This window comes from Budorcas taxicolor, chromosome 9 (genome assembly GCF_023091745.1).
Source record: "Budorcas taxicolor isolate Tak-1 chromosome 9, Takin1.1, whole genome shotgun sequence".
NCBI lineage: Eukaryota > Metazoa > Chordata > Mammalia > Artiodactyla > Bovidae > Budorcas > Budorcas taxicolor.
Genome location: NC_068918.1, coordinates 39,829,496 through 39,854,579, shown reverse-complemented (window position 1 = coordinate 39,854,579; position 25,084 = coordinate 39,829,496). Strand labels below are relative to the sequence as shown.

The window sequence follows — 25,084 nt, the reverse complement described above, 5'->3', positions numbered from 1 at the left end:
GAAATAGACAGTGAATGAATGTAAGAGCCAAAAGTGCTCAGGAGAAGACTCCATGTCACGTAACCAAGAAGAGAGACTTGGGGATTTGGGGAGTGTGGCCCGTCTTGTGATGTATACCTCTCTGCTGTCTTTCCTGATAGCTTTTCAGTAGAATCTGTACTCGCAGGTGTTCTTTTGAAACTACCAAAATGTGCTGAGAGTTGCCTCAGAATTGTAACAGATTTATAGAGTGAAAGAAGAGCCTACCTGTGGAAGGATACCACATCCAGGTTACATAGCTAATTCCTTCTGCCAGACACCTGTCGTCACTGCTTGCCTCAGCTCTAATTATTTAATATTAGGTGACCCTAGTGGTAATGAACCCACCTTCCACTGCATGGGATATAAGTAATGTGCGTTCAGTCCCTGGGTCAGGAAGATCCTCTGGAGGAGGGCATAGGAACCCACTCCAGTAGTCTTGCCTGGAGAATTCCCATGTACTGGGGAGCCTGGCAGGCTACAGTTCATAGGGTTGCAAAAAGTTGGATATGACTGAATTGACTTAGCATGCAGGCATGTTGCTAACTTTGACCTTTGATTAGTATGAAAACTGTGGCTAAGGAATATTGTATGACAAATCAGTGATTCTCACTCTTACTTCTAATAAAAAGTTAACAGTTTTCAGGTTGCCTCTGACTTCAAAGTGGTTACTTAATGTCCATTTCTTCTGTCACGCCTCAAATTCATAGGTTTCCTTCAATTGTCCCAAAAGATCCAAACACATTTTCATATTTCATATGCTAAGAGCATTTTAGATTTGAGTACATAAACTGCAGAGTCTGTGTTCTTCCCAGGAAGTCTGGTACATGAATTTCTGGTAGAGTAGGAATTTTTGGTAGAAATTTATTCCATCTTTCATGTAAATGGCTAAATATTCTTCTTAAGGCAAATTATTATCTATATATTTTGGTAGGTTTGGCAAAAAGAAACAGAATAACCCAACCTAATTGAGCTCATTTTACCAACTATTCTTATGACCAGTTGCTCATGAAAAAAATATAGCTGTACTGAGTAGAGATTCCAGCTCTGTCATTTATTAGTTAAGCCATTTTCAACTGGCTCAAATCCCTGTGCCTCTTTTTCATGTGTAAGAGGATAAAAGTACCTCTTGGAACTTTTGTGAAGAATTAGTAAAACACTAATTTTGTGTATAGTAAGTGATTATAAACATTATCAAATATCATGATCAAAACTCCTCTGAGTTGTGAAAGCATGAGAATAGATAATGTACAGTTTATTTTTTATTTTCTTTTTTATGTTTAGGATGAATACCAGTGTGCCATAGAGACACAAATAAAGGAGCAACCAGTAGTGATGTCAAGATAGCATTGTGCTGATAAAGAACAAGGACAGAGAACAATGTATAAATATCCAAGTGTGTGTGTGTTTGGTCTGTGTGTGTCGGGGGTACTAACTAGACTCTGTATTTAGGAGTTCCACATGGAATGGCAATCTAGGACTATTGCTTACTAACAGATATGAGAGAGACTGTGTCATGCATATGCTATGATTTGAGAAAGAAATAGAAGAGTCTTCCATCTTATTAAGATGAAGTTCTCCTTCATCTTATTAAGACTGAAAAGTTCTTAGATGATTTATGGGAAAGTGAGAAGGATTTGAAAAATAACAGAAGTGACAAATGGTAATCAGAGGCAAAAATATACATGTAAGATAATAACTGAAAGAAAATATGAAGTTTAAATTCTAAAAATATTTTGGTATAGAAATTTTAAAATAAACATGCTTAAGTACAAAGGCAGATTTTATGTTTGGATAACAAATAAATGGCAAATAGAATAGTTTTACTCATCAAACTCATTATGCACAAATAAAATTCAACCTACAGAACAATTTGATGGATTCTTTGGTACCATTATCACATTGAAATTGGGAGTAAAGTACTTTGGAAACACCTGGAAATTAAGTCACGCTTTAAGAATTAAAACTATGAAATCAAAACATAATGGATGAGAATGAAAATTTGCAAAGCCACCTTAGAAGTCAGAATGCCTCCTGTCTGAAGGTACCTGATACATCTAAAGAAAGAATATGGCCATCAGAGAGAAGATAAGTTAGACATTTGCATTCTTTAGACCAAAACAGGAAAATGCAGATGACACACCTAAAAAATGTTAATGGAAAGATTTTTAGTTGATTTACTACCAAGAAGATGAGACATCTTGCATTCTGGATGCAAAGTTTGAGTACTGACTTTGGAGAAAGATTCCAGGGTTGGAATTTGGTTTTGTGACTTACTAGACATGGGATTTGAAAATAATAACCCACGTATCAGTGTCTTCATCTCATCTGCAAATTGGGACTGAAAACAGTACCTCTTTAGAGTTCTTACAGATAAAACACAAGCCTGCAATTGTGCTATCTATGATTATTACATTCATTGGGCCAATTACCTTTGTTCTGATCCCAAAGTGATATTAAGTAAATTTAAGATTGCTGTATGGTTTTTCATGTAATCTGAGAATGCTTGGGTTATGCAATTCAAGTTTTGCCATGTCTGTGACAAATACATTTCTCATTATAAATTAATAGATTGGATTATATTTCACTCTCATGATCTTGATTAATGTGAGTGCATTATGCTAGCAACATGGCATTTGTTTCAGAGCAACCTAAAGGTCTTTTGAGCTAAAGTCAATTTCAAAACTTCAACATATATTGCCTCAGTTAAGGATGTGGTTAAATTCAGTGACAATTTTTCTTTATAAGAAATTATACCTCCAGAGAAGTGGATAATAGAGAATGCTTACAGATACATGGTAGGATGTTACCAAAACCAAGGAAAAGGGAAGAGTGTAGAGAAAATGTCTCCTGCTATTCTCTCATTTATGCTAATAGAGGCCAAAACACAAAACAACTTCCTTTCCACTAATATCTTTCACTATTTCAATATCCCCTAGTATATCACACACAATTCCATCCTGTGTAGACAATCAAAATGATGTTTTAACATCAAATTTTATTTATGTAATTTGCCTTACTTTACTCAGTGATTCCATAGTGATTCCCCCAGCTTCCTCATCCTCAGAGGTGGAGTCAAGGCTCATATTCAGTCTTTACGGTAAGTCAGTGCCCCTGGCTACAGTTGATTAGACCAAGGGCTAACACAGCTGGGCCAATTAGATCCTCTCTCCAGGAATTTTGAATTGGAACCAAGAGAGATTAGCTGGTCTCTGCCAGCTGCTGTATGTATAACAAGTAAACTCAGGAGTAAATCTGAAGCATGGCCATGTCTCCTGTGTGAACTGTGAAGAACAGAAAGCTGGTCTCATTGGAAAGATCAGAATGAAGCAGACCCACACAAAAAAGAACAGAAGTGAGAGATGATATCTTAATAACCCTGCTCCTACTTGTTTCTAATTCTGAGGAATGACTGATTTCTCACCTGGGGGTTTCATGAAACTACCTAGATTTTTCTTAAAAATCTCCATTTCTGCTTAACCCAGCCTGAATTGTTGTTGTTTTACTACTCAAAACTGTGAAGTTTCTTTACTTAGAAAGTACATTCTTAAAAGGTGCCCTTCATAACTGGTTTTTGTCTATTACGGGTCCAGCTTTACCTCCCACTGTGTGACAGCTCATATTCAATTTTCTAGTAGCAGCCACCAAATAACTCATGATTTTTGAACTGCCCGTACTCTCATAACACTTTCCATGCTCTCATAAGTTTTCTACCTGCAGTTTCTTCTTCCTACAAGTAATTCATCGTTTTGCATCTGACAAATGGTTACCCCTCCTTAGACATTCTATCCCCACCACTTCCATTATACTTTAGAGTCATGTTATTATATAAAATTCCTTGTAGAAAAATGATTTGCAAGTCTATCATCCTACAGAGACGATAGACACTATCATATAATCTCTGAGATGGCAAATATCTACTGTATATGGTTTGGTATTTCACTTCTGCCAATTCAAAGCGTAGAATAAGTGCTGTCATGTTTCTGATATATCCTCATGTTTCAGTCTTTCATAAGATAAAATATATGTTCAGTGAACACAGTTGCTAGAGACATTGGTAGTTAATGGTTTTCTTCTCTGGGGCAAAAAGATAAAACTCCAGAGTTACATTCTGCTCGGCATTCCCAGCAGCACACAGTAGTTCAAGTAATTATTGTTAGTCGTGGGCCCACCTTATAAAGTTTCTTGAGCTGTTTCATCATGTTAACTTTAAATCATGTGGCAGGATAAAAACTTTAAAGTGGCAGGATAAAATCAGTAACAGCAGCATCCTGGGACAGAGCCAAAAGAAGAGCTGTGAAGGACCATTTGCTGCTTTATAACCCCACTGACCTGGACACAAGTAGGAATTAGAAAAAACAGCAGGCTACCTAATCAGCCACTGTGTGGAGAGCTGAAGTTGAGATATCACAAGCTGAGAGAACAGGCAGAGAGACAGAAGGATGGTGCACATCTAAGCAGGATCATCTTGAGACGAAGGGACCCGCAATGTGGCCATCAGAAATGAACAATGAGGCGAGCCGGTCTTCTAGGGGTGGGTCAGTAACATTGTCAGGACGACAGGCAGTCAAACATCCATGATGAAGGATGAATGAATGATGCTGTGAAGTAAGAGGAGGACTGCTCAGAACTCCGGGTTTGCCCTGGACATCCTGGGTAATGCTTATTATCCTGGACTAATTGCTATGCACTTACCACTACCCCCCTTAGATTAAAAGGGCCCTAGTTTGATTAAAAAATTATAAAGTGACTTTTAATTGTAAACAACCACTGAATCAAAATAACACCAAGCTGGTCACAAACCAAAGTGCAGTCATCATTTTTAAAGAATTTCTAAAACACTGCTGTGACATTTCTGGGTTGCCTTCATTTGTGTTGTTCAGTCAGAATCCCTTTGAGGACATCTTCCTCGTCTCTGGTTCAGATGAGGCTGGCTTTCTTTCCCCATAACCCAATAGTGCGTCCTTCCTTTGTCCCTCCTACTCCCACCAAATAACCCCAATGCAGGCCAGAGTCCTTCATAGGATTTGGATGAGGCAGATCTCTTTCTTGAGTGTGATATTCTGTTGGTCATTTGTGTCATCAACTGGGAAAACATCAAGTGGTAACAAAAGTAGCATAGAGGAAGAGAAAACTGAGCAATGAAGAATTCCTCTCTCCAACCAGGCCCAGGGTTTATTTTCAGTTACAGAGGCAGTTAAGTCTCATTTTTGCTCAGTGTGGTGTGAATTAGATCTGCATATATTACCAAAAGACTCCTGACAAATACAACTGCCTTCTCATTAAACTGCCCAGCTTTTTACCTGCCCTATCTCGTTATACCAGGCAGAGACCCACATTCAGCAGGTATATGAAAAGGACAAAGAAAAATTAAATGATAGGATAGATCTAGGGCTCGGTGAGCCTAGGACAAAGCCACTTATCATGACTCTGGTACCCCCTAGTGAGCACAGCACTTAAGTTACCGTTGCTGGAAATCAGCCTCTAAGGTGCTTATTTTCTCATGAATTTGTGCAAGCAAATTTTAATAGCAGTAAGAAAGAATGAAAATGCAGCATTAATTCTATTGGCTTTCACAAACTGGAACATTCCGAATGGAAAATTGACCTTTGCACACATTGAACTTATACCAAAAGGCTTTAGAGACCAAAGGGTTTTAGCTTTGATGTGGTCAAAAGCACTGCTTGCTTCTTAATAATGACATAATTGCTTTTTCTCATAGCAGCAAAAGAAGAAATAGGAAAAACATATTCTGGCATCAACTAAAAGAGTAATAGGCTGCAGCCCTTACCTTCCAGGAAGCAGTGATACACTACACGTAACACTTGAGCTCAGTCCATTTTCTAGGATAGGCTGTTACCAGGTAGAAGCCCTAGGGGTGTGATGGAGCTTGTCTTGCAGCTTAGATCCAGCCTCACACACATGGTAGGTGTTCTGGCATTCTCTGTCCACTTTGTCCCCATTATTCCTGTTGTGTCCCCCATTTTGAACTTGAGACCTCTGGGTATAGCTCTGAGGCTCAAGTAGGATTGCCTTGTGCTTTCTCTACTCTTATTGAAACAATTTTCTCTAGATGGACTGATTGTGTAGAGGTATAATATTTCCCTTTACTTGCCTGGAGAATCACAAGCCACTGATATCATTTGCCTCATGCTTTAGAATCCTTTATGTATCGAGTCAAGCCTTAGGACTTCAAATTTCAGTGGCCTCTGAGCGTATTTCTTCTTACCTACCCTAATAGTATCCACAGCTGTGCTCTCTAAAATCGTTCTATGCTAACTAAAATTCATAAGTCAGTCACCAGATTTATTAAATACATACCATAGGGTATGAATCACTACTGGCTAAACCTAGATATATAAATATTTAAGGGCAGTGCATTTATTTTATAATAATCCATTTGATAGACAATAGCTCAATTCAGTGTATTAGAAATAGTAAGAGTTAACAGCTTTTTATATATATTTGATGGTAAACTTGATAAGATTTCTAATAAATTGGCTGTGAGGTGTGCTAGAAAGAAAGGATTAAAGATGAAATCAAGGTTTTTGTCCTATGTAATTGGAATGATAAAGAGTTGCCATCATCATAGATGGAGACGATTGAAGGAGGAACAGTTTTAGAGATGGAAGAGATGAAGAATGTTTTTTAGTATTTACTATACATCAAGGTAGAGATTTTGCTTTCTGCAGGAGTCTCCAAGAACACCCTTACCTTTAACATCAGTTCCAAAGTTTGAGGGTCTACAAGATCATCTTCACTTCTGATACCAAGTGCCGTTTTAGGAGTCCCCAAGATTACCCTCAGGTTTGATAACTCACTGGAACTCACAGAATGACCAAAAGCTGCTATACTCACCATTACAGTTTATGACAAGGATACAGAATAAGATCAGCTAAGAGAAGAGGCAAATGGGGCAGAGTCCAGGAAAGGTCTGCCTTCAGGTTCCAGTTGTCGTCTCCCAACAACAGTTTTGTAGGGAGTCCTAACTTTTCCAGGAAACAGTGATAATAGGCATGGAGTAATGCCAACCAAGAAAGCTCACACTTGATGTCCAGAGTTTTTATTGGGGTTTGGTCATGTACACCTGGCTGACAACCTGCTTGACTGACCTGTAGGTCTCCAGCCTTTCTAGGGGTTTGCTGATACCTCATGACCCAAAGGCCTTAAGATAAATTAATTACATTGTTGTATATCCTGTGTGGCCCAAGTCCTCTGAATAAACAAAGATACTCGTCTTGGGGCTTACAGATTACCATCCAGGAGCTAACTGCAAAGGCCAGATCTCTCTGTGGGTAATGTTAATTTTTTTATTATGCAGTTGTCAAATAGGAAAGTGAATTTAGGAGTCTAGAATTCAAGGAAATGGTCTGGTAAGAGATAAATTTGGAAGCCATCAGCATATAGATGGAGTATTAATTAGGTTCCTAGCAGGAAGCAAACTTCCTTTACATGCTTGAAATGAAGAGATTTTGATAAAGACCACTCACAAGATAACAGGCACAGTTTAGGGTGCAAAGATGGCCTGTTGAGGCACACACGTAGCAGGAATCTCTGAGCTCCAAGAGCGTGATTACCAGAAACCAGTGAGAAGTGTTAACATGCTACAGGCACAGTGATAAGCGATCTCTGTGTATTAGCTCATTTGATTTTTTAATATGATTATAATTACTATAATCTCATTTTCACAGATGAAAAAATACATGTTTTAAAAATTTAAATATCTTTGTCTATAGTCATTCAGTAGAAAGTTAATGATGTAAGAGTCAACCCATGTCTGCCTGATGCAGACTTCTATGCCACAATACAGTTCAGAAATTTGGCATCATGATGTCACATATAAGATTAACCTATGGGGGACTTTCCTGGTAGTCCAGTGGCTAAGACTTCATGCAGCCAATGAGGAGGGCCTGGATTCAATTCCTGGTTGGGGATCCCACATGCTGCAACTAGGAGTTCACAGGCTGCAACTAAAGATCCAGTGCAACCAAATAAATAAATAAATGTTAAACTCATGAAAGGGTTTCAAAGTGTTCGAAATGGTCCAACCTTTCTTCATGACTATCTGCTAAAGGATATTCAGGGTATTCTAGCTAGTGATTTACCACTTAGGCCTTCCTGGGCCTCTGCTTTGCTAGATTAATGTTTTATAAGCCTTTGTGTTATGGGCTTTCCAGATGGGAGCTGAACATAAAGAAAACGAACATCATGGCCAGATACTCCTTGGAGGATATGTCAGGGCAGAGACAAATTAGATTTCCCAGGGAAACAGTTCAGTTCAGTCACTCAGTCATGTCTGGCTCTTTGCAACACCATGGACTGCAGCAAGACAGGCCTCCCTGTCCATCACCAACTCTGAGTTTACTCAAACTTATGTCCATTGAGTTGGTGATACCATCTATCCATCTCATCCTCTGTAGTCCCCTTCTCCTCTGCCTTCAATCTTCCCCAGCATCAGGGTCTTTTCATGACAAATAGGTGGGGAAAGAGTGGCAGATTTTATTTTTGGGCCCTCCAAAACCACTGCACATGGTAACTGCAGCCATGAAATTAAAAGATGATTACTCCTTGGAAGAAAAGTTATGACCAACCTAGACAGCATATTAAAAAACAGAGACATTACTTTGCCAACAAAGGTCTGTCTAGTCAGTTGAGTTCAGTTCAGTCACTCAGTCGTGTCCAATTCTTTGCGATCCCATGAACTGCAGCACGCCAGGCCTCCCTGTCCATCACCAACTCCTGGAGACCACCGAAACCCATGTCCATTGAGTTGGTGATGCCATCCAACCATCTCATCCTCTGTCGTCCCCTTCTACTACTGCACTCAATCTTTCCCAGCATCAGGGTCTTTTCAAAGGAGTCAGCTCTTTGCATCAGGGGACCAAGTATTGGAGTTTCAGCTTCAGCATCAGTCCTTCCAATGAACACCCAGGACTGATCTCCTTTAGGATGGACTAGTTGGATCTCCTTGCAGTCCAAGGGACTCTCAAGAGTCTTCAACACCACAGTTCAAAAGCATCAATTCTTTGGCATTCACCCTTCTTCACAGTCCAACTCTCACATCCATACATGATCACTGGAAAAACCATAGCCTTGACTAGATGGATATTTGTTGACAAAGTAATGTCTCTGCTTTTGAATATGCTATCGAGGTTGGTCATAACTTTCCTTCCAAGGAGTAAGCGTCTTTTAATTTCATTGCTGCAGTCACCATCTGCAGTGATTTTGGAGCCCAGAAAAATAAAGTAATCCACTGTTTCCCCATCTGTTTGCCATGAAGTGATGGGACCAGATGCCATGATCTTAGTTTTATGAATGTTGAGGTTTTGCCAACTTTTTCAGTCTCCTCTTTCACTTTCAACAAGAGGCTCTTTAGTTCTTCTTCACTTTCTGCCATAAGGGTAGTGTCATCTGCACATCTGAGGTTATTGATATTTCTCCCAGCAATCTTGATTCCAGCTTGTGCTTCTTCCAGCCCATCGCTTCTCATGATGTATGCTGCATAGAAGTTAAATAAGCAGGGTGACAATATACAGCCTTGATGTACTGCTTTTCCTATTTGGAACCAGTCTGTTGTTCCATTTCCAGTTCTAACTGTTGCTTCCTGACCTGCATATAGGTTTCTCAAGAGGCAGGTCAGGTGGTCTGGTATTCCCATCTCTTTCAGAATTTTCCACAGTTTATTGTGATCCACACAGTCAAAGGCTTTGGCATAGTCAATAAAGCAGAAGTAGATGTTTTTATGGAACTCCCTTGCTTTTTCGATGATCCAGCAGATGTTGGCAATTTGATCTCTGGTTCCTCTGCCTTATCTAAAACCAGCTTGAACATCTGGAAGTTCACAGTTCACATATTGTTGAAGCCTGGCTTGGAGAATTTTAAGCATCAGTTTACTAGTGTGTGAGATGAGTGCAATTGGGCGATAGTTTGAGCATTCTTTGGCAGTGCCTTTCTTTGAGATTGGGATGAAAACTGACCTTTTCCAGTCCTGTGGCCACTGCTGAGTTTTCCAAATTTGCTGGCATATTGAGTGCAACACTTTCACAGCATCATCTTTCAGGATTTGAAATAGCTCTACTGGAATTCCACCACCTCCACTAGGTTTGTTTGTAGTGATGCTTCCTAAGGCCCACTTGACTTCACATTCCAGGATGTCTGGCTCTAGGTGACTGATCACACCATCGTGATTATCCAGGTCATGAAGATCTTTTCTGTACACTTCTTCTGTGTATTCTTGCCACCTCTTTTTAATATCTTCTGCTTCTGTTAGGTCCCTACCATTTTTGTCCTTTATTGAGCCCATCTTTGCATGAAATGTTCCCTTGATATTTCTAATTTTCTTGATGAGATCTCTAGTCTTTCCCATTCTATTGTTTTCCTCTATTTGTTTGCACTGATTGCTGAGGAGGGCTTTCTTATCTCTCCTTGCTGTTCTTTGAAACTCTGCATTCAACTGGGTATATCTTTCCTTTTCTCCTTTCCTTTTCACTTCCCTTCTTTTCACAGCTATTTTTAAGGCCTTCTCAGACAGCCATTTTGCTTTTTTGCATTTCTTTTCCTTGGGGATAGTCTTGATTCTTGTCTCCTGTATAATGTCATGAACATCTGTCCATAGTTCATCAGGCACTCTGTCTATCAGATCTAGTCCCTTAAATCTATTTCTCACTTCCACTGGATAGTCCTAAGGGATATGATTTAGGTCATACCTGAATGGTCTAGTGGTTTTCTCCACTTTCTTCAATTTCAGTCTGAATTTGGCAATAAAGAGTTCATGATCTGAGCCACAGTCAGCTCCCAGTCTTGTTTTTGCTAGTCAAGGGTATGGTTTTTCCAGTAGTCATGTATGGATGTGAGAGTTGGGCTATAATGAAAGCTGAGCACTAAAGAGTTAATGCTTTTGAATTGTAGTGTTGGAGAAGACTCTTGAGAGTCCCTTGGACTTCAGGGAGATCCAACCAGTCCATCCTAAAGGAGTTCAGTCCTGAATGTTCATTGAAAGGACTGATGTTAAAGCTGAAACTCTAATACTTTGGCCACCTGATGCGATGAGCTGACTCATTTGAAAAGACCCTGATGCTGGGAAAGATTGAAGGCAGGAGAAGAAGGGGATGACAGAGGATAAGATGGTTGGATGACATCACCAATTCAATGGACATAAGTTTGTGTGAACTCTGGCAGTTGGTGATGAGCAGGCTGGCCTGGCATGCTGCAGTCCATGGGGACATAAAGAGTTGGCAGAACTAAGTGAGTGAACTGAAATGAACTTCGTGTGTGTATGCATGTATGTGTCAGAGTGAGTTTTCAGGATTTGGAGATTTCAGAAGAGAAACAATATAGCATTTTAATGAGTTGCTTCTGGCAATATATTTACAAAATTCTTAAATGTGTTTATGGGACTATAAGTATCAGAATTACTATTTGGATTCTACTCATTTGAATGCCTGGTTCAGTGTAGAACCATAAGGGGCCTGGCTTCAGTAGAGAGTGTGGTGCCTAAAATGTATGATCTGCCATGTATTATTTTCCATTCTGAAGCATAGAAAATTTTTGCCATCCATAAAACAATATCATGGATAGGATTTGATGACACTAATAAATAAAGAGATCGTAATGTAGGGAAGACTGATGCATGATGCCACCATGCCTGCCTACCCCACCACTAAGGTTCACATCCCTTCCTGATACATGCCCCTGATCACAGAAGTGGTCTCATGCACCTTCTCAACACACTGCTCCAGGTAGCCACTGATAATCAATTGACTCTGGAATGTAAATTGAAACTCGTTTACCAGTTGGTTTCTAGTACATCAAGCAAAAAATGTTTTTACATATTTTCAGTCTTGAATTATAAGGCTCTGTCACTCTTTTTAATTACTATTTAAAATTTTATTTATTTTTTAATTGGAGAATAGTTTCTTTACAATATTGTATTGGTTTCTGCCGTACGTCAACATGAATCAGCCATAGGTATACACACATTTCCTCCCTCTTGAACCTCTCTTCCATTTTCCCACTCCATCCTACTCTTCTAGGTTTTCACTGAGCATGGGTTTGAGCATCCTGAGTCATACAGCAAATTCCCACTGGCTATCGATTTTACATCACGAGTTTACATTGAAACTATACTTTTCAGTGCTACTCTCCCAATTTTTCCCTCCCTCTCCTTCCCCAACTGTGTCCACAAGTCTGTTCTCTATGTTTTCATCTCCACTGCTGCCCTGAAAATAGGCTCATTAGTTCTGTCTTTCTAGATTTCATACATATGCATTCATTTATGATACTTGTTTTTGTCTTTATGACACTTAACTCTGTGTAATAGGCTCTACGTTCATCCACCTCATTGGAACTGACTCAAATGCATTCCTTTTTATGACTGAGTAATATTCCATTGTATATGTCTACCATCTTTATCTAGTCATTGTTGATGGACAGCTAGGTTGCTTCCATGTCCTGGCTGTTGTAAATATAGCTGCAATGAACACTGGGGTACATGTGTCTTTTTCAATTATGGTTTCCTCAGAGTATATGCCCAGTAGTTGGACTGCTGGCTCAAGTGGTAGTTTTATTCCTAGCTTTTTAAGGAATCTCCATACTGTTCTTCATAATGGCTGTATCAATTTACATTCCTACCAACAGGGCAAGAGGATTCCCTTTTCTCCATCCCCTCTTCAGCATTTATTCTTCATAGATTTTTTGATGCTGGCCATTCTGACTGGTGTGAGGTGATACTTCATTGTCATTTTGGTTTGCATTTCTCTAATAATGAATGATGTTGAACATAGTTTCATGTGTTTATTAGCCATCTGTATGTCTCCTTTGGAGAAATGTCTGTTTAGGTCTTCTGCCACTTTTTGATCAGGTTGCTTGTTTTTATGGTATTGAGCTGTGCAAGATGCTTGTCCATCAGCTCTGTCATTCTTTAAAAATATAGCAAATTTCAAAAAGAGAGAAATAAATAGCTGTCTGTACAGTTGAAAGTGAAAGCGAAGTGAAAGTGTTAGGCCCTCAGTCATGTGCGACTCTTTGCGACCCCAGGGACCCCACCAGACTCCTGTGTCCATGGAATTTTGCCGGCAAGAGTACTGGAGTGGGTAGCCATTCCCTTTTCCAGGGGATGTTCCCAACCCAGAGACTGAACTTGTTCTTCTTCCCGACCCAGGAATTGAATCCAGATCTCCTGTATTGAAGGCAGATTCTTTACTATCTGAGCTACCAGGAAGCCCCTGTAAAGTTAATGTTAGGATTTAAGGGTTTTTCCTCCAGGAAACCAGAGCTCTAATTTTGCTTCCATAGTGCTCTCTCCCTTTTTGAAGAAGATGAAAACTACACTTGAAGTTTCCTTTCATCTTTTCTTCTCCCCACTTTTTTTCTAGACACCCCCCTCTTTTCTTTATTTTCTAGTTTCTCTGAGCTGAACAAATTCACCTCACCCCCAAGGAGGGGAGGGCTGACAAAAATTTGGAGATAGTGTTTTTTTTTTCAGTGTCAATCTACCTCTCCTGTCAAAGTTATTTATGATTTTCTTACAATGATTGGCTTCCTTCTTTTATACTTAAATATTAACATACGTTACAAGGTCTACAACTGGTTTACATATTTTATTTAGTTTTATTTTAAACACTCTGTAGCACCAACAAAACATTCAATAACAATAACTTCCTGAAATGTTATACTTGGCCTTTCCATAAATTGTCTTTTCCCCACTGAAAAACACATTGGTGGTGATTGAACATAGATGAATCATTTTTATGCAGTGCATTTTGGGTGAGGGGAGTCTGGCCTATACACAGACCACATTCACTGAGATGATTAATAGGCCTGATGAATAAGCCAGGTGGCAAAGCTCTAGTCTGTGTGGCTTCTGAAATGGATACGTCAGTCCAGGAGGAAACTTGGGACTCCCTTCCTGGGGCTGAGGGAGGCTGGACCTGCAGGGAAGGGATGTGATTGATCTCATTAGAAGCAAGTGCCAGCTGGAGTGTGCATAAATGCTCCTGCTGGATTCTCCTTAAGAATTAAATTGATGGCAACTTCTGAAAAGAGCATCTCAAACCTCTGTCTCCTGTAAGCTTAAGATAAACCTTGATTTTAAGCACTGTAAAATAACTGAAAGCAGAAAAAGCTTTAAAAAATGTACTCTCAGTGAAGGAATTAGAGGGGATAGAATGTTCCTCATCTACCAAAATAAAGGGATAATTGCAATGTGGTGCTCTTCTTTGTTAGAAGATTTTCAGGAACCCATCTGTGCAAATTGTTTCTATTTTATTATCATTACATCAACTAATTACATTAGGGAAAAGGGGATATTTTAATTAAAAGACTGTTTTAAAGTGTTGCAATTCTACCCTCCCATAAAATAACTGAACCAGGTGCCAAATTTGTTAAAGTAAACTACATTTCTGAAAACTGTTATTTGGAAATTATTTGTGTTAACCATATTTTAAACAAAGTAGATTTTGCCCTTTTATTTTATCTAGTAGCTGGGCTCTTTTACTTCTCTTCTGAACAGAGCACCATAGGCCAGGATCACATATGTTGTTGTGTAGTCAGTAAATCATGTCTGACTCTTTGCAACCCCATGGACTATAGCCCACTAGGATCCTCTGTCCATGGGATTTCCCAGGAAGGAATACTGGAGTGGGTTGCCAGGGATACTTCCAACCCAGGGATTGAACTCACATCTCATGCTTGGCAGGTGGTTCTTTACCACTGAGCTACATGGGAAGCCAGGAGCACATATCAGTTCAGTTCAGTCACTCAAGTCATGTCCAACTCTTTGCGACCCCATGGGTTGCAGCATGCCAGGATTCTCAGTCCATCACCAACTCCCAGAGCTTACTCAAATTTACATTGATCAAGTTGGTGATGCCATCTAACCGTCTCATCCTCTGTCGTCCCCTTCTCCTCCTGCCTTCAATCTTTCCCAGCATCAGGGTCTTTTCTAAGGAGTCACTTCTTCACATCAGGTGGCCAAAGTACTGGAGCTTCAGCTTCAGCATCAGTCCTTCCAATGAATATTCAGGACTGATTTCCTTTAGGATGGACGGGTTGTATCTCCTTGCATTCCAAGGGATTCTCAAAAGTATTCTCCAATACCACAGTTCAAAAGCATCAATTCTTTGGCTCTCAGCTTTCTTTATGGTCCAACTCTCACATCTATGCATGACTACTGGAAAAACCATAGGTTTGACTAGATGGACCTTTGTTGGCAAAGTAATGTCTCTGCTTTTTAGTATGCTGTCTAGGTTGGTCATAGCTTTTCTTCCAAGGAACAAGCGTCTTTCAATTTCATAGCTACAGTCACCATCTGCAGTGATTTTGGAGCCCAGAAAAATAAAGTCTCTCACTGTTTCCATTGTTTCCCCATCTATTTGCCATGAAGTGATGGGATCAGATGCCATGATCTTAGTTTTCTGAATGCTGGGTTTTAAGCCGGTTTTTCCACTCTATTCTTTCAGTTTCATCAAGAGGCTGTTTAGTTCTTCTTTGCTTTCTGCCATAAGGGTGGTGTCATCTGCATATCTGAGGTTATTGATATTTCTCCCAATCTTGATTCCAGCTTGTGCTTCATCCAGCCCAGCATTTCTCATGATGTACTCTGTATATAAGTTAAATAAGCAGGATGACAATATACAGCCTTAACTTACTCCTTTTTCTATTTGGAACCAGTCTGTTTTTTCCATGTCCAGTACTAACTGTTGCTTCCTGGCCTGCATACAGATTTCTTAGGAGGCAGGTAAGGTGGTCTAATATTCCCTTCTCCTTAAGAATTTTCCACAGTTTATTGTGATACACACAGTCAAAGATTTTTGTGTAGTCAATAAAGCAGAAGTAGTTGCTTTTCTGGAACTCTCTTGCTTTTTCGATGATCCAGCAGATGTTGGCAGTTTGATCTCTGGTTCCTCTGCCTTTTCTAAATCCAGCTTGAACATCTGGAACTTTTCAGTTCATGTACTGTTGAAGCCTGGCTTGGAGAATTTTGAGCATTACTGTGCTGTCTTATCACATATAAACTATCCCAATTATTTTGAAGAGCTTACTTTTTTCCTAAATAGGGAACTCTTTTGTTTTACAACAAAATAGTATTGACTTGTGTATGATGGATTGATTAGGGTAACCCTTTCTGAAACTGGCAGTTTTAGACTGTGATATGTTGCATAGGAATGCTGTTGGAGGTAGAAAGATCAATAGAGATCCACAGCAGTAAATACATGGCCAGTATTGTAATTAAAAGACATTCCTATTGTTTAAGCCCTTTTTCCTTTCAATAAAAACCTCATCTACGTATATTAACTTACAGGGATGCCATCAAATAATTCATATTAAGTTCCCGAGTAAAAATCCACTCCAGGTGTCTTGAATACACCTCCCATTTTGTTAACTCTCTTATTCTTTCAAGGTGTTCTGAATAATAGAATTCACAGAGGGGTTTGTATCTAAATGTCAAATAGTAGGGAAGGCAGAGGATCTAGAATGGAAGTATGGATAAATGAGAAACAATAGCACTGGGCAGAGTAACGAAATCTTAGAAGCCAAGAGAAATCTCTACGCACCTGTGCAGGAGATGATGGAAAGCCGGAATTTAAAAATCACAAGTCTACTTTCAGTATTCAGACAACTCTCTGGATTTCTTCTCTTTGATTAAAATGTTAAACCATTTTTATTCCAAAAACTGATTGTGAAAGGCGTTATAGAACTGTATCTCATGTGGTTAAAGACTGAATAAATGCTATTAATCTAATCATTATATTTATCCATGAAACAATGCCTTGTACATAGTAGACATGCAGTAAATACATGTTGTGTATATAAATGAAGACAATAATTCCCTTGAATTCAAGAAGGAGATGGCAAGTCCTACTAGCAACAGCTATTTTTTTTTTTTTTTAAATTTATCTCTTGAGTATTATTCCTCAGGGAAGCTGGCAAACTGAAATCTGTTACATTCATGCCAGCAGGGATGTATATATGTGAAGAGAAGTAAACATTTATTGTATCTAGTGGCTCAACGGACTATCCACATGAGTTCTTAAGACACTTGAAAATAATTGACACTATTTATACTTAAGGTGAGCCCTACAAATGCTATTTGTAGATTTAATACTTCTGAAAATTTCTACTTCCAAGTCAGTTGAACTTTTTAAATTCAGAACTGTTGAGCTAATCTCTAACTGTATAGCTACTTTTTCTTTGATAATGAGTTTATCTCAACATTTTGATTGATATTTTGGTGGTGTTAGGTTTTCAGTCTATATCGGTGTCAAAATAACTTCCAAGAATAGATTAGTAACCAACACATTTTAAAAATAACTATATTCTTTCCTTCTTAGCCCAGATAACAATAATAAAAACCCACTACTTATTGAAAGTCTAATATAAGCCAGTTCCCCTTTGGTGTTTTATGTATTAATTTATATATTGATATAGGTTATATGGTTTTACCCTCTAATAGAAAAGAGGAAAGCAAAACAAATCTCAAATATAATATCTTGCATAAAGATTCACATATCATAGATTTTTTTGAACTGAGATTCACACTCAACTCTCAGGATATTGCTACTCTGATAGACTAAATATCCCAAATTTACATTTGACTCACTCAAAATCTTGTGAGATAAGTTAGTGAAGGGTAGCTTTCTTTTCTTTATTCACCTAAGGTTGGTATTAGATCTGTCTGTGTTTATATAAATAATGAGAATAATAGAAATTTAGAACTAAGAATATTTTAGAGGTAATCCAATAAAGATTTATTTGATGCATGAGTAATGAATTTTTTTGTCTTTCTCTCTCTTATTCCTACACTCAGTTGTATTTACAGTTTTCTAACTAATTCTTCCTGGTTGGAAATCATTTTAAAATTATTTTATTGTCTTATGCTACTAGTTAATATAAAATACTTATTATTCTATTAAATTGCTCTGCCAAAGTGTTTCAAAGGGTAGCTCTCATAAGACACCAAAAATTGGATCTATCTTTGGAAATTGACCACACTCTTTGATGACCAAGAAAATCATCTGGAGCAATTATTAAAAATCCTCATGCATGAGTTGTATCCCCTGAAGATTCTGACTTGGTTATTAAGATTGTACCCAGCTTCAGATTACTGTCATCCATTCCAAAGTTTGGAAGTCACTGCCTTAGAGCAAGTCTCCTCTATTGATAAAAAGTTGTTAAACAATATTACTGTGTGTGTGCCCTCAATTGCTCAGTTGTGTCTGATCCTTTTCGGCCCCAGGGACTGTAGCCCAGCAGGCCCCTCTGCCCATCAAATTTTCCAGGCAAGAATACTGGTGTGGGTTGCCATTTTCTATTCCAGAGGATCTTCCTGACCTAGGGATCAAACTCGTGTCTCTTGCATCTCTTGCATTGGCAAGTGGATTCTTTACCACTATCCCACCTGGGGGAGATGGCAATGGCACCCCATTCCACTACTCTTGCCTGGGAAATCCCATGGATGGAGGAGCCTCATAGGCTATAGTCCATGGGGTCGCTAAGAGTCAGACACGACTGAGCGACTTCACTTTCACTTTTCACTTTTCACTTTCATGCATTGGAGAAAGAAATGGCAACCCACTCCAGTGTTCTTGCCTGGAGAATCCCAGGGACAGAGGAGCCTGATGGGTTTCCATCTATGGGGTCGCACAGAATCAGACATGACTGACATGACTTAGCAGCAGCAGCAGCATCCCACCTGGGAAACCCAAAACAATATTACTATCCTTTAAATTTTTATTGTAACTTAGTTTTGAAGTAACCTCATGTGCAAAGAAATGCATAGCATTTTATCCACATTTTAGAGAATTTTATAAGTCTAATGTTAAACACTAATACAATTAAGCATGTGTTATAAAGTCAAATATTTGTTTTCACCTTTGTACAATTCAGTTTTAACACCTGTACTCGTTACATACATGATTCCCTACATTGAATTATATTATGTTCAATGGGTACATTTGATGTCAATTAATTATGTAGTATTTATTTTACTATTGTTAGTAAACACTTAAACTTGTAAAACAAAATAAGATAATTATATTGTGTAATTTATGTAAATATTATTTGCAAAATTTTAAATGTCAAAATTATAAACTAACAAAGTAAATTTTATGGGACAATACTTTAAAAGCAAAAGTTATTAGGTATATTTATGAATTTATATATTTTTTATCTTTTATGTCCTAAGGATGACAATACTTAAAATTAGTCATATTAATTTTATTAACTATGTTGAAACCTGTTAACATGTATATAGCATTGTATGTCTAAGAGGATGTATTATTTAGTTAAAAACTGAATGAAAAAATTCCCAGATTTAGATTTTGTTCTTTGGATCTCTTATATTATTTTAATATGCAGTATATTTTTGTCATAATAGAAAGTTTAGTCTCTCAGGCATGTCTGACTCTTTGTGACCCCATGAGCTGTAGCCTACCACACCCCTCCATCCATGGGATTTTCCAGGCAAGAGTACTGGAGTGGGTTACCATTTCCTTCTCCAGAGGATCTTCCTGACCCAAGGATGGAACCTGGGCCTCCTACATTATATGCAGACGCTTTACTGTCTGAGCCACCAGGGAAGTCATAATAAGATACTTTTTATTCCTGTTTCCAAACAAAGTTATACATCTATACCAAATTACTAGACCACTACTTGTAAAATAAACAAATAAGAAAGAAGCCTTTGAAGTTTTTAATAACAGAGAATAACTGCATTAAGTATATCTATTAAAAACCATTGTTTAATTAATTAGAGAAACTAGAACAGTAGTCACTGACATAATAACCTGTAAGACATTCTCACAAAACAACTATTAAGGTACAATAAAGCCCTCTATGTATATATGTGCAAATACATAAGAAATATATGGAAGATAATATTTCAAGCCATCAACCATGACAACCCACTGGGAGTAGAATTAGGGTCAAAGGGAGACTATTTTATTCTATAGTCTTTTATGTATTTAAATTGTTTACATTTAACTAATAGCCATGTATGTCTTTCATTCTTTAAGCTATACCCTAAGATTTTGAGAAGTAATATTAACTAAAATGGGGCTTCCCTGATGGCTCAGAAGGTAAAGAATCTGCAATGCAGGAGCCTCAGGACAAGCCGGTTTGATCCTTGGATCAGGAAGATCCTTGGGAGGAAGAAATGGCAACCCACTCCAGTATTCTTGCCTGGGAAATCTCATGGACAAAGGAGTCTGTCAGAGTCCATAGGGTCACAAAGAGTCAGACATGACTAAGCACATGACACATTAACAAAAACAACTGGCAATTAGGAATTCTGAAGCAGGACTTTCAGTGGTCACATCGTGAAATGTACATGGTCAAGAAAATCAGGTGCTGTAGTGTGTTTTGTGATTTCTATGATCCACTGTGATTTTTCTCTAACGTTCTTCTTGTTGTTTTTTTTTTTTTCGTTAAAGGTCTCATTCGCTTGCAGGAGCTCATCAAAGCTCCATCAAGGTACAATCTTCGACTTAAGATCCGTCAACTACCTGCTGATACAAAGGATGCAAAACCCTTACTGAAAGAGATGAAAAGAGGCAAGGAATTCCATGTCATCTTTGACTGTAGCCATGAAATGGCAGCAGGCATTTTGAAACAGGTAATTGCTAAATTATTTAAGTTCTTAATTTCTTTATTACATTTGAGTTTGAAGCATTTTTTTTGTCTGTTTTTGTCCACATTGCATGGCATTTGAAAATTCCCCAAACAGGGGTTGATCTGTGCCACCTAAGGTGAAAACAGAGTCTTAACCACTGGGCTGGCAGAGAAGTCCCCTGGTTTTTGATTTTTAAATGAAGTTGTTATTGTTACATGGTCAGTTTAAAAAAAAGTCAGAGAAGTCACTTTGATATAAATTTTCTGATAGAAAAATCTGACAAGTGCTTTTAAGTAATTGTCTTAAAAGGAAAGTAATATAGATAGTGATGATCTTCAAAGCAGATTGAAATTCTGAGGTTAGTTTCAAATAGCTAAATACTGTTTGTTATTGTGAATATTGATTAAAGCAATATATATTTCTATTTTGTGCTGAAATGATGGAATAAACTTCAAAGCAAAAATAAGAGAAAACAAACTGTTCTTTACCTGACATGTATGCTATGCTGGGATGCCTTATGCATATGATCTTATTTAATCATCACCATAATCAAAGGATTATGTAAAAAGTGATTATGTAATGATTATGTTAAAAATAATCAAATAATTATGTAAAAAAAAACAAATGATCTGTAAAGATGGAGACTAGCTCCACTTTACAGATAAAGAACCAAAGTCTCATAAAGGTTAAGTAACTTTACTAATTCTATCAGCAAGTGTATAGCAGAGGGATTTATATTTCTCCTTAGTGATGTTAGAAACTATTCTTTCTAGAATAAAGCATTGCCTACCTAAAAGTGAAAGTGAAAGTGATGTTGCTCAGTCGTGTCTGACTCTTTGCGACCCGTGGACTGTAGCCCACCAAGCTCCTCCATCCATGGGATTCTCCAGGCAAGAATACTGGAGTGGGTTGCCATTCCCTTCTCCAGAACCTAAAAAGATAATACTAAATCAACTAAAGGAAACAATTCATAGCAGTAAAAACCTCTTACTATGACTTCAACACTATTCAAACCTTACAGTCCACTGAAAAACAGTTATTATTAGGTCATATATAAAGGGATTGATGTAAGGGGTTAAATAGCTAGTACAAAGCTGTACTATATAGTAGAATCTGAATTTGAACACAAGTCTTTGGACTTTGTTTTTTAAGCTCTTTTATACATGCTGGCACTGGAAATAAGTCAACTGTCTTGATAAAATTTATGACCAAATATCTCTACTAGAGGGTTATACTGACTCAGATGTCAAATTATATCTCATAAAATATAACTACCAATAGTAAATGCCTGTTATAACATGGTTAGTTTATTAAGCAGATGTTTGTCCAGTCTTCCAATATGGATGTTGATTTCACTACAATAAAATATTTAATTGTATTTGGAAAATTGCTCTAGTGTTATATTTGAGTAATAAAGAATGTAAGCATGGTTGTGGTTGTTTGGTTGGGATTTTTGGAATAAAATGATATAATAAAGTAAGCACTGGAATTTAGAGTTGGAATTTATTTTTCATTCAATAACAAAAATTCTTGATGATGTTCGTAATATACAGACTTGGAAAGAATACCTTTCCTTTATGCCTGGAGTGGGTAGCACTGTACTATTTGTCAGTGACAGATATTATGCTTTCTCTAGACTTCCAACAAGTATGTATGATGATCAGTTGTCTTTTCTCTAGAGTAATTAACTCTGACTTATTTTGCTGTTTGAAAGATGAGACTATCTATCACTTTTAATAACGGAATTTCCATTCTTTCTTTTATTGATTTATCCATTATTTTATATTTGCTTTCTGATGTGTAACCTGCTATTTAGAAAATGAAAACAAAATTAAAGTTGTATTCAAAATATATTAAACAGTAAAATTATGTAATTTAAACAAGATTAGTAGGTGAAAAATCAGAACAAAAGTAAAATGAGAATATGAAAGTTAAGTTGAAGTCAGAATAACACTTTCACATAGAAAGCATGCTTTTCGATTCTATAACACTAGCAGATCACATATGGTGAGGTTATTTTTAAAAACTTACCTTGTCCCAGAAAGCATTTGTCTCATATATAGATCTCAGTTAGTCTAGAAACCAATTCAAAAAGAAAGTAAATAGCTTATTTTTTTGTAAATGTAGCAGTATATTTAATAGGACTCCACTTTATGACTTATGAAATTGTTCTGAGATTCCTCAACACTGGCTAATGATGAAACTCCAAAGAAATGGTTTAAGAGTTGAATAACAGGCATAAATGGAACTTTCAGCTTGTCTGGTTTACTCCAAGAACAAATATTAGGAATATCCAGAAAAAGAGATTTTTGTTTGTTTAATTTAAACTAACATAGCTCTTACTAAATTTGGAATTTTCCTGCTTCAAAGCTTTAAAAGTGAGTGAAGCCTGGGCCTGGCTAGATTTCCTCTGAGGCAGATTCAGGGCACTCATTGTTATACATGCGTTAATAGGAAGAGATTCCAGTCTTCTCACATTTGCCAAAGAGAATCCCCTATGGTAGGGCCAAGATGATGTGCAGTAAAATCTCAGGAGGACATTCTATCACAGAAAGAAGTAGCAACCAAGAACTTTGAAGTCTATATCAGAGAATGTGAAATCAAACTTTTTAGCCTGGAAAATGTAAAAGCAGGAGCAAAGAAACTGCTGCATTAGCAAGAAATAAAATAAAATTTCAAGAAAGATGTATAAAGTCTACCACTCCAATTGTTAACCTTAAGCAATGTAACTCATGGGCTTCCCAGGTGACTTAGTGGTAAAGAATCAGCCTGCCAAGCAGGAGACATGGGTTCTATCCCTGGGTCAGGAAGACCCCTGGAAAAGGAAATGGCAACCCATTCTAGTATGCTTGCCTGGGAAATCCCACAGACAGAGGAAGCCTGAAGGGCCACAGTCCATAGGGTCACAGTCAGACATGGTTGAACAACTAAATGATGACACTAATGTCCGGATATAACGTGAAGGATAAACTGGCTGCAAATTGTATGCCTGAAATACTGTGCGTGCTAATTTGTCATATGATATTGTTTACACTACATCAGTTAAATGTTGGGAAATTCTAACAATGTTTTTATTTTGGAAAAGTTAATCTGTGGTGTTTCTTTCCAGGAGGGTGACATGGCACAAACAATTTTCTATTGTGGTCTCTCTGATTTATCCATAAGAAGATGATAATTTTATTCTTCTTAATGAGATCTGAAGTGTGCATATAGTTCATTCAAATGTAGTACTAGCAAGACCTAAAGGCGTTAATTAAAAGAAGATTGAGTGCAAGTTCTTTTTAAATTCCCATTTGAAATTGCTAGCTCACCTTCCAAGAGAGTATCCCAGTTGTACACTTATGTTCATGTTATAGCTAAACTTCTCTACTTAGATCTTAGTTCAAAGTCCATAACTGACTCTTGTTTTCAGTATCAAAGACTTAAGGGAGATCAGTGAAAGGCACACACAGTCCTCAGTTATTCCTTACAGTTTTCTTCTCAAGAACACGAGGAAGAAATCTGCAGCTGGTGCAGAGTGCTCTCTCCTTAACTACATCCCACTCTCCTTCAAAACACAATTCCCAGCTTTGGCCTGAGATTACCAGGTTTTCAAATTATCAAGGAGGAAACAGCCAAAATTTTAGAATGTATAGATTGTAAAATGATCTATATCTTTGGGAATATAAAATACACCACTTTATAAAAGGCATAGACTATGCCGTATATACCAGCTCCAGGAGTTAGAGACCTGGAGTTCATCTTTCCATGCTCTCTCAATTTGTTGGCTAATTTATTCTTTCTTATTATGTCTTAGTTTCTTCACCTGTAAAATAAGTATGATAATAGGAACTACTTCATAGGTTTTTTAATGAAGCTTAAATTGATTAAAATATGCAGTGTGCTTAGAATAGTACCTAACACTTTTTAGGCATTATATAACTGTTATTTATAGTTATACATCTGAATTGCTATTTCTTTCATATATCTCTCTATATATTTCTATGCCTATTGAGTTCATAAAGTGAAAAATATTGACATGGGTGATGCTGAGCTGCCACTGAGTGGTTCTGAAGTTGAGAAACCTTTACTGAATATCCATCAGGGACAATTTCTTCTTCAAAGAAAATCTTATAAATTTTCATTTGTAAACAGTTTCTCTCATCTTGCTTAAATACAAACTTTATCAGTGTTATTGGCTCATATAATTTTTTTTTGGCTCATATAATTTTTAGCAATTCAGGAAACATTATTTGTTTCCTAAAGGCTGTACATCCAATTCAACTGTGCTTGTGGAGGGTGGGGAGGGTGTTCCCCACACCACAAGCAATGTTCTGACACCAGCTCATTGTCCTACAATCCAACTCAGTTTTGACAGTATCTATCCAGAGATATGGAGAAGGAAATGGCAACCCACTCCAGTACTCTTGCCTGGAAAATCCCATGGACGGAGGAGCCTGGTAGGCTGCAGTCCATGGG

The 25,084-nt window shown here is 37.7% G+C and overlaps 1 protein-coding gene across 1 annotated transcript in view; it reads left to right on the top strand.

Moving 5' to 3' along the window:
- The window catches only part of GRIK2 (glutamate ionotropic receptor kainate type subunit 2), a 726,582-nt gene that overhangs the window by 320,109 nt on the left and 381,389 nt on the right, over nt 1–25,084 (top strand). Inside the window, exon 4 of the mRNA XM_052645572.1 lies at nt 20,448–20,629. Coding sequence (XP_052501532.1) covers nt 20,448–20,629 — 182 coding nt within the window. The remainder of the gene's footprint in view (nt 1–20,447; nt 20,630–25,084) is intronic.